General features: G+C 34.3%; 1 protein-coding gene and 1 long non-coding RNA gene across 5 annotated transcripts; both read right to left on the bottom strand.

Moving 5' to 3' along the window:
* Nucleotides 1-2,100: 2,100 nt before the first annotated feature.
* LOC147397839 (uncharacterized) lies at nucleotides 2,101-4,990 on the bottom strand. 3 transcript variants are annotated; one of them, XR_015179605.1, is made up of 3 exons: nucleotides 4,509-4,990; nucleotides 3,215-3,646; nucleotides 2,101-3,034 (listed from the first exon to the last, which is right to left on the bottom strand). It is a non-coding gene; the product is annotated as an uncharacterized LOC147397839 (long non-coding RNA). The 3 variants fall into 3 exon arrangements; XR_015179604.1 differs by having other exon boundaries at nucleotides 3,215-3,628; XR_015179603.1 differs by lacking the exon at nucleotides 4,509-4,990 and having other exon boundaries at nucleotides 3,215-4,500.
* Nucleotides 4,991-5,691: 701 nt separating this feature from the next.
* Nucleotides 5,692-10,341, bottom strand: LOC147397838 (putative disease resistance RPP8-like protein 4). Of its 2 annotated transcripts, XM_086446839.1 has the most exons (3): nucleotides 9,731-9,872; nucleotides 8,278-9,644; nucleotides 5,692-6,069 (listed from the first exon to the last, which is right to left on the bottom strand). In XM_086446839.1, the coding sequence occupies exons 1-3, from the start codon at nucleotides 9,800-9,802 to the stop codon at nucleotides 6,066-6,068; spliced, it is 1,443 nt and encodes a 480-aa protein (XP_086302965.1). In that variant the 5' UTR covers nucleotides 9,803-9,872; the 3' UTR covers nucleotides 5,692-6,065. The 2 variants fall into 2 exon arrangements, with proteins under 2 accessions (XP_086302965.1, XP_086302964.1); XM_086446838.1 differs by having other exon boundaries at nucleotides 8,278-10,341.
* Between the last annotated feature and the right edge of the window lie 437 nt (nucleotides 10,342-10,778).

The raw sequence follows: 10,778 nt of genomic DNA, 5'->3' as shown, positions 1-10,778 counted from the left end.
GTTGAACAATGCAAGCCATAGTATCATAGCACTATTCTAAATTTGAAGAGGAGAGAATATGTCATTGTGAAAAAGTTCCCTCAGAAAGATGATATGAAGTACAGAAGACGTTCAATAAGATAAATGTAACAATGTGGAGATATAGAATCAAACTCTTTCCACCAATTGGCACTAATTGTTTCTCGCAAAGCTACTTGAAGATCGTAGGCTAGAGACGCCTCTTGTGTTTCTAAAACTTGGTGCTCTTTAAGTGCTCAATAAATAACTTCCAGGTGGGTTCACATCAAAACACTTCGCTATCATTTTGTGTCGATTTTTTCTATACTGTGGAAATATGATTTTATTGAGAATTCTTAGATAAATATTACAAAAGTCCCAATAGGGTATTTATAAACATTTTATCAACCAAGATATATAAAATTACCTAATATAAATATTCTAGAATATCATTATATATATATATTCTAAATATCAATATATATTTTAAAATATCCTCTATCACAACCTTCAATTTGTGATGAGATACACTAACAATGATATTGTGTATCTCATGCATCTTAATACAATACATCTTATTTTCTAACATCCTCCCACAATTGCATGGTCCTTTGAAAAATGAATGTGCAATTGATTTTGTTGAATAATTGCTTGACCTCATTAATGGATATGTTCATTGATCGTCAAAATGCCAATCGTGTTTGCTGCTGGTCGTCTATTAAGTCCATCACTCTTGCATCCCGTTCTTTTTGAGTATGTTGGAACCGGTGGTTTATTAGACCAGATTTGTCATGATCTCTCCCAAAAGCATAAAAAGTTGGACTATCTCATTTAAATGAAAGAACTCTCGTAGGAGAGATTTTAGATAATTAAAAAAAAAATGAGATCGTGTAACATGAATGTGTGAAATTGGGAGATTTGTAGAGATATAGGAATTGTGATTTTTATTAGAAAAACAAAAAACCTAAAATAATAGCAAAGAAGAAAATAAAAGATATCTAGGTCCAGTGATGGTGCAACAATATCGGTGGCACCATTGCCGAAGAAATAAACACCAAGATTAAACTCTCAGTAAAGCTTTGTCTCTGATACCATGTAGAAATATGATTTTATTGAGAATTTGTATATGAACATTACAAAAGCTCCAATAGGGTATTTATAGGCATTACATGAACTAAGATATATGAAAACTACCTAATATAAATATTCAAGAATATCCTTGTTGATATATTCTAAATATCAATATATATTTTAGAATATCCTCCATCACAACCTCTCATTTGTGATGCGTTACATTAACAAATGATACAATGTATCTCATGCATCTTAATACAATACATCTTATTCTCTCACATATATTAGCTTCTTCAAGTAGATCCTTATAAAGATCGGTTTCTCTAAGAGAAATCATATTCTTCGTCATTGTTTCTCTCTAATCTAAGGGAAATACAATGTTAAAGAAGTTCAATCTCGACGATTCAAGGAAATTCTGCAGTGCCCAAGCATGGATTTTCCAGTCTAGTATCTTGGACTCCAAAAGATGCTTTGCGACTTCAAAGATGTTAAGAATGCTCTTAGCTTAGCAAAATAATGAGAAAGAATTCTGAATGCAGAACATATGAAGAGCTTCGAGTTTCTCCAATACTTTCATACCAACTGAAAGTATTTCCGAAACCCAATAACGTTGTGTGGTAGAGAAAAATTGGTGAGCATCCATACCAATCAAGTGCCCATTCTTACGAAGACTTCTGTCATCGATTTCTTTCTTCCAATAGGCATCATTTTTTAGCAACATGTTGATGGCAATCTGATTAAACTTCATTTTCCATGCACCCAAGAAACCCAAACAGAACTCCCCATAAGTCAGGTACTCTCTTTCATGCAGTGTTCCAAGAGATCGAAAGTACCCAAATATATTTATAATTTTTTCCCTCCATAAATTCCGAAAAGTAAACGAGAGATTCAATAGAAACATTGTTAGGTGAAATCACATCGTCTACGTGTGGATGTGATTTCTCAATCAATAGTGACACTTGTTTCTTAAAAATGAAATGCAAACTTGGGCACTGAGTGAACTCTATCGTAAGACATGAAAAACAAGAGTAGCTACTAAAAGACTTCAAAAAAAAAAAAAAAAAACATAAATGATATTGCGAATCTGCAAGTTGATAAACCCAACTGAAGGTTTCCTACTTCAGAAAGATAACATAAAATATTTCATAGATAGATCGCATACATACGATCACAAAACCCACCCAAAATTTTCAGAGACAAGATATAATACAATGACAAATCTAAAATATATACATTCCTCTAACTCAATAAAACATTGGGCAGCTATCTCAGCATTGCCAATAGTTTCAAAAATTGTGGCAGCCTCCATAAGGGCAATACAAGCCAATTCAAGATTTGAACTACGCATACGTTCGGCCGAAGCTCGAAGGCCAGCAGCCCGCGCCCATTTCTCCCTGTACAGGTCTCCAGCTCTTTCAAAGCACATTGTTGCCATCTCAAAGTTACCCTCGTTGAATATCTGCGAAGATGTTAAATATGTAAGAGAATCCTAGGAATGACTCAGAACTTCTCTACCAAATATAAGAACAAGTGATGAAGTCGAACAATAAGGAAAAAAAAAAAACAAATATGAAAAAAGAAAGAAGAGAAAACTCAAACATCCCAGTTCAAACCTTGATACCACATGAACTCCAATCCTCTTTGCCGCTAGCAACTTGCATTGCCTGTGCAAGTGAGTCATCAAGTAATCTAACTTGGACAAGGCACAATTTCTTCCAATAGTCAAACATAGGCTTCGAAAATCTTGTATATTCTCACAAATCCATAACCTTTGCCTTGTACGTTTTATAGCAACGTTCCAATTGCTTAAGTTCAGATCAAAGGATGTTGTGTTTGGCCTTACCAAATTTTGTGAAACTTGGTGCAGCGGAGTCAAGCACGTCTTGCTCCTTCATATAAACATAGATTACTCTAAATGATTTTTCAGAGGAGATGTGCCAAAAAAATTGTACATCAATACATCCTGCAAAAGCAACAAAATGTAAGAAGACATATGATCTAAAAGGAAAAAAGTTACAAAAATTGATTAGACCAATATTTGAACTGAGCTAACATTTTATGCCACATTGCAAATGAAAAATCAATACATGTATGTCTTGGAAATGAAAATGGGATTTATCCTAGAAATGAAATAATCAATCACCTGAAACTCTAGGCCCTTGCACTCAAGTATTGTCAAAACAAGGGCGAAACCCCAAAATTAGGCGTTGAATTCATAGACGGACCCTGAAATCCAATTAAGTAAATACCAAGTTCAAAAAAAAATTTAAATGTAAAGTTTCTTATATTGTAAGCTATCTCCGGCCATAAGTTCTCCTTGGAACTATTGGTGACCTTTCAGAATCAAATGAGCTTCTACTTATTGTTTCTGCATTAAGCTTGTCTTCCGCTGTATGAGATGCCAACTTTTTCTTTCGCTGCAGCTCCTATGCATGTCGACACCATAGGGATTCTCTATCTTTTCTCGGCATCCTAGGATCAGACTTTAGAAGGCGTTTAGCAGTCGACCAAGAAGTAAGAACGGTCTTCCCATCTTCAGTCACTTCGGTAGCTGCTTCTGCAGTTATAACATCCTCTAATAGAGTTTGTAAGTCACGTGCACATCGTTGAAGGGAAAATCAAGCATTGAATTTATGTTCTTTGAATGTCTATTTAAGTTGGCCAAGAAATTGAAATATTTTGATCAGAGTGGCAATTATAGATTCTTGAAGGAATTGATGGAATAGGGGAAATGTGTGAAACTTTAGGACATCATGAAACAAGCATAAAACCTATGTCATCAGATTAAAATTAAAAAAAGAGTCATGATATCTGACATACGCCCCCATCATAGACTCGTAGATTATTTGCCTCGAGATACGCAAGGAAAAGATTTATGGTTCTGCGTATCCCGAGGAAATGATCTATGGTTCTGTGATGGGGCATCAGAAAATCATTATTCTTAAAATAACCATATGGTATGTGAAAAATGACGATTGATTACATTTCGTTATATGTTGGTGTGAGTATCGAAGAGTAAAAAATTCCCTTCTAAAATGATCGTAACCATCAAATTGGAGTCCGACTTTGAAGCAGCCTGGCAACTTCAAAATTTTGGAGGAACCCTCCTAGCAACACAACACGTAACCTCTTTTGTTTTTATTTCACCCCTATTTTTTGTTAATATTTGGGATACCTCCTTGAAGAAGCACATGTCATCTAAGCGAGAGGGTTCTATCGAAATTTTAAAGCGGGATGGGCACTTCAAAGTTTTTTCCATCAAATTGTTCCACACAAAAAAGCAAAATAGAGATCTTTGAAACCTTATTGCCTCCATCCTAGTTAGGACATTCAAAGAGCGTGTACCTTCAATAATTACAGGATCAACAACATGGTGTAATAGCAACAATTCTGATATGGAAATCCTAACAGGTGACACGAAATGGTTGTGGAATCACCTTGTGAAGTGCCTTAATGTGCTCCCGAAAGAACTTTTTTGTGTCAGCTTGATCTAATTCAGAGTTAATAGTACGCCTTTGGGGATCTGTCTCCAATTTAGGCTTTGATTCATTCCACGATGCCTAAAAAATGCATATGCAGGCACAAAAGTTATATTTAATTAACTCAAAGTAGGTACTAACCAGGAAACTATAAACTTGGGATTCAATTAGATAGTCACAAAACTCTCCGACTTAGGGATTAACCGATTAAATCGGCAAATTGATGAATTAATTGAGTATTCCTCAATTAATTGGGGAACATTTTTACTCTTCACCTCCAAAATTTTAAATATTTACAGGGTTTTTAGAGAGTTTGAAGATGTTGGGTTTTGGCAAGAAACTCAAAAACATATTTTGTATAATCTCTGAAATTTTGCCGATTTTTCACGAAACTTTCCCGAATTTTTTTTGAACTAACCAAATTGAATTCCCCCCCCCCCCCCCCCCTAGTGAATAATTAACAAATCCGAATTTTGACACCATTATTAGCCAAAATAGGAGATTTAATTTGAAGTAATAGACTTCTAGAGAAGAATGTTAGGTGTGAATCTAGTTTTGTGTTGCATGGTCCACCAAACATCATTGAACTAGCCAAGGTAAGATTTGGAAACTACCTGAGGATCTCTAATTGTTTCTACTAGTAAAGCTTGATAAGAAGCAACTGCCTCCTTTCTGAGAACTTTCAACAAAGAGCTCATTCCAACATATCTAGCATTACCAAAAGAGGATACAAATTGAAAAAATTTGGGTTGTCCATTGTACCATTAACTTGAAACCCTCATTTGACATGGTCAAAAGTTTCAGAAAGAGATTATCTTTCACACAGATAATCTCAAGTGATCCAACATATAACATCTACACCAATATCTGTCATCATCCAAAAATGAATCCCTTCATCAAATCATTGGAATCACTCTGAAGTGTGCAGATCAATGACGACGACATGATCATATTGATTGGTTTTGTGCAAACTTTGGAACATAAGTTTCACATTTAGGTTACCTGGACATTGTTCGGCATCACCTTGTATATAACCCATTCCAAACAGTTCAATAGCAAAACATGTGTGCTTACCGACTCGTCCCTTTTGGCTTTTGTTGCTTGTTCAGCTTCCTCTTCCACAACCCTCAATTCATATATATACTTGTTAAATAAAATCCCTCTTTCTTCATGCTTGACAGATTTGTACCTAGGGTCATTCCTTAGCCTATCCTTTTTTTTTATAAGTATAATATATTGAAGAAAAGAGGAAGAACAAAGTACAAGGAGGCCAAGGAAGCCTCACAAATAGCAGCAAACCAAAAGAAAACTACAACATCAGTTATTACATAAAGAGTTCCATCTAAAAACAAAATCATCAAAAGTAATCCCCACAACCTCTATGTAGTGTTTTGACGAAAGGTACAAAAAGCCCAAGATCTCCAAGAAACCTGCATGAGAGCTTTTAATCTTATTATTGAACACCCTGTCATTTCTCTCGTTCCACACCCCCCAAGCAATAACCAAGGCCATCCTTCACCTGTACCAATAACAATTAAACATATCCTTTATAAAGATGAATAAATACGCAATGAAAGGAACATCAAGAGAAAAATACCCCATGCATGTGTGTAGCAATGTTGTCAAAATCAAATCAGTGTGAGAAATTGTAAGATTTAGAATTCATACTGAATCAAAAGATTCATGAATATTTTTCTTTATGAGCTAAAACAAATGGGATGATACACTCCATGTAATGACAAAACAATCTATGTACTACAAATACGTAGGTCTAAGCTCATAGTCATTTGCACAACAAATCTTTTCTCGAAAAGAAGTATCAAACCCATGTATCATTTATCATGCCATAACTTTTTGTAAACAATCAATGATATGCAAACCAATCAAAATTGTACAATTGATAAAACAACTCTTGAATGGACCATAACCAAAACTCACCCCCATTGAGTATTGATGATCCAATCAATCCATTTCTTTTGGAATCAATTAACTAGGTGTAATCTTCTTATAAAATTTCATCACTAAGTCCAGTTCTCTTGGAATCAATTATGAATAATATAGGTGCAATTTTTCAAAAATTAATGTGATTTTGATAATGTCAAGAACACAAAATCCTGTTTTGGTCCCCATTTCTCTAAGACCCAAATGGATCAGGAAAAGAAAAAAAACAAGTTTCCTGAGAACATATGATTTGAAATTTCAAATCCGAAGAAGTTCATTTGGCTGATGCAACTCATCTTTCTGATGTGCAGAATGTTTTCACATGCAACTCATCCTTCAGTACCTTTTAATAGGTGTTTGTAAACAATACAAAGAAGATATGTTAAGCCAAACATGTGATTTCATACAAAATCACCTACCTGGGACCAACGGGTATTTGTATTTATATCCCATTTGTCGCAAAGCATGGACTTGAATATTAGAATACACCATTCAAACATTACAAAAGTTTGATTTAAGGTATTACCTCAACATTACAAAGAAATATAACATATTCAACTTCAGCAAGTGTTTACAATTGGCACCTCAATTTTTACTATATCTAACAAATAGAAATCTAAACCAAACAAAACAAAAAAGAGAAGATAGAGAGTTTCTATTGGCACCTCAATTTTTACTATTTCTCAACCATGACTTATTTTTTTATTAGATATTTCTCAAAACGAGGGCAACTTATGTCAAAGTTCTCTTTCCGGTATAGTGTTCATTTTAATTCCTAAAACATGTTTTTCCAATAAAGACACTATTGGCAATGCACGACTTTTTCTCAACTATTAAAGAAAATATGGGAGTCAGAGATTCAGTCCATGTCTCTCTATGTACCCTAGTGGTACTTATAGAAAAGAAAACAAAAACACGTATCTATATATATATATATATATATATATATAGACCACTGTTATCATCAGATTTTTTTTATCTTCATTCTTCTTTTAATGATTTTCTCATTTTTCTTTTATATGATTTAACTTTAATTTTGAATTACAAACTAGTTTGTTTGTTAAATCAGATTTCTACTTAGAATTACTAGAGTGGTTGAATAATTGGGACAGTGCACGTTCCAAAATACTTACCAATCCCTGTTTTTTCACTGTGTAATATATATTTAAATTTTAAAATGGTAAGCTTTTACACTAAAATACCCTAAATACTCCCTACCCATGTCCATTAATTGTAGGGGCAGAACAGATGCTCAAATTCAAAATGATTATTATCTATTAAAAGGTGGTTCAATTCAACAGATGCTCAAATGCTCAACCACAAAATCATATCTTATATAGATCACAAGCATTTAAAGTATTAGAAAACAATATAAAATATGAAATTACGTTGGTTAATTAGGTTGACTTTTCAAAACCTTCGCCAAGATTTCAAAATATTGGTTGAGTCATCCTAGATCACGAATGATTCAATTTGACTTTCTCGCATGATTGCCTCCAAGACCGAGATGACATTCTTAATTTATCTCAACCTCTTTAATGAATTTAAAATATAAAAAAAAAAAAAAAATTTCATAATGCTTAGGCTTTCCACATTAATGGGTTTAAAAGTGTAGTCACATTTGAGAAATTTCTATAGACCTATCAAGACCATCCAACATCTCTATATATTTAACACAAAGAAAGCTCTTGTAACCACAATTCATAAGTTGATAAATAACAACCATTTTTTAACACCATCGATCAACATGTTGTCAAGAAATAAAATTAAAAGGGAAGAATTTTACCAATGAAACTCTATCCTTGGGATGTGTTTGATCTTATAATTCTCTGGGCCTCCATCAGGACTCAACTTCCGTGCAAGATCACCATGATAATTGGTAATTTTCAATATTTGGAGTGTGGTGATTAATTGCAAACCTTCGGGGAGAGTTCTCAATCTCGGACAATAAAAGTAGAGGAACTTCAAGCTTGGGAATGATCCTTGTTCAAGTTCCATCCATTCAATTAGAGACCTGGATATAATAATGAGAGTCTCTAGAGTAGGAAACCCACCAGACCTGCAGAACTCTCTACCAATATACCTTGCTGTGTAGGCGAAATCTAATTCAAGATATTTCAAGTTAGGAAGAGACTCAAGGACAGAAGTTGGGTTCTCCAATAGATTAGAATACGTTAAAACTAAGTGAGTGAGGTTTTTCATGGAGCTGAACCAATCAGGCATTTCCTGTAACCACCCTACTAGACGAAGCTTTTGAAGGAGAGGCGGAGGCGAGAATGGTTCCAAAGAAGGTAGCAAGTGTTCTTCGCTGAAACAATACTCGTTCAAATTTGTTGCTGATAGAGATAAGGAGAGAAGTCCAGTCATCTTCATTATAGAAGCATATAACTCACTTGCATCTTTTTCCGTTAACTGAACAATTCCAAGCTTTCTGATTTGGGTGAAGTTACTTAACTCACTGGCAATGCCATCACCGACGTCTATACCACTCAAAGTCTGGAGGTTCGTCAATCGCCCTATCCCTATAAGGGCCAAAGCCCGTTCCTCATTATAACTGTAACTGTTCATTTGAAGGTGCCTTAATTGTAAGAGATTCAGAATTCCACTTGGTACTTCTTTAAACGAAGGACAATTAATATCCAAAGTTTGGAGGTTTCGAAGATTGCCTATACTCTCTGGAAGCTTCTCTGGCGTATCAGACGCAAATTGTAGATATCTTAGGTTTATCAGATTTCCCACTTCTTCTATTATGATGCTCTTACTTCCTATAAAATAGAGACTTAACACCCGCAACAATTTCCAATTGTATAATTCCATTTCCAAGGGATTTGAAATAAATAGAGATCGAATTGATGAGATATGGATATTTTCCAAGTTGGATGCTATTTCTTTGTCGTTGATAAATAGGTAACGAATATCCTTAATGTACAAATATTCATCTCCTTGTGCAACACAGTGATGATATGGCTGGGGAACAGAGCAGTGAAGAGAGTCGGGCAGATATGGATATTCATGTTGAAGTTGAACCATTCCTAGTTCAATTAACTTGTTGATATTGCTTTCGACAATATCCTCCATTCTCGCTCCTAGAATTTCTTCAATTAGACCTTCGGCCATCAAGAGTTGAACCATCATGTCTTTATCTACATGCCACTTGTGAAGGTAAAAGCAAGAGTACATGAAGCAGGATTTAAGGTCTATCGATAAAGTAATAAATTTATTTATAAAAGAATTTTCACCTTCATCATTAATAATAGCACTATGTTCGATCGACAATGACGCAATTGTAGTATCCAGCTGAGACTTGACATCCAGAATTTCAACGAGACATTCGTTGATAATTCTCAATTCACATCCGAGCAGAGCAGCAGCCACTATTCCATCTGAGTCATTCAACCCATCTTTGCTATTATTATTCATCCGAATGATGAATAGATTGATACAATCATCAGCGTCATGGATGGTTTCTTTGAACCTAACCAACCAATTGTGAATCGATTTTTTCAATTCAATGCCTATTATGTTGGACATGGCACTGAAGTAACCGATTTGAATGAGTTCGCTATGGAAAGGTTGGATATGAGAATTTAGATGTGAAAGTTGGGACTTAAGAAGTAGGATTTCATCTTCTAGGCCACCAAATACTTCAGAATCCTCACGTAATAGTGAATTTAATCTCCGAAGGAAAATGGTTGCTACGACTTCTTCCATCAATTCTCTTGATTATGTGAAGAAATAGATAAAATCAAAGTTTTTTGAGGTTTAAGAAAACAAGAAGCTCTTGATTGTTAAAATAAATAAATAGCATATGAGATAAGAAATATATAGACATTATTAGAGTTAAGGTCATCTCTGTCGTGTCTATTTCTCTCTGTTTTTTTTTTTTTTCTTCTAGACCAATTATTGTACCTTTTTTCTCTAAAAAAATATCAAAACTAATCCCACTGTGGATAAAAAAAAAAACAAAAGATAGGACGTCACTGTCGGTGCAAAAGATAAAAAAAAAACAAAAGATAGGACGTCATTGGAAAGTCTTATCCACCTCTCTCTCTTTTTCTAATGGCATATATGTATCTTCTTTCTTCATAGAATACCAAAACAAACCTCGTTGTCAAAGGAAGAGAAAGTAAAACATTAACTTACTTCTTTCAAAGAGAGATGCTATTGTCACATCAAATGTTACTTAGGCCTTTTTAACATTTACCTTAAAGTGCAATACAAAATTGGATTTTACCATTTAAAAAATATTCTTTTACCAAAATACCCTCACATGCTTATTCCAAGGTG

The sequence above is a fragment of the Akebia trifoliata genome, chromosome 7 (genome assembly GCF_017979445.1).
Source record: "Akebia trifoliata isolate Shusen 1 chromosome 7, ASM1797944v1, whole genome shotgun sequence".
Taxonomy (NCBI): Eukaryota; Viridiplantae; Streptophyta; class Magnoliopsida; order Ranunculales; family Lardizabalaceae; genus Akebia; species Akebia trifoliata.
Note: the sequence above shows the minus strand (reverse complement) of the source record. Positions and strands in the feature narration are given on the sequence as shown.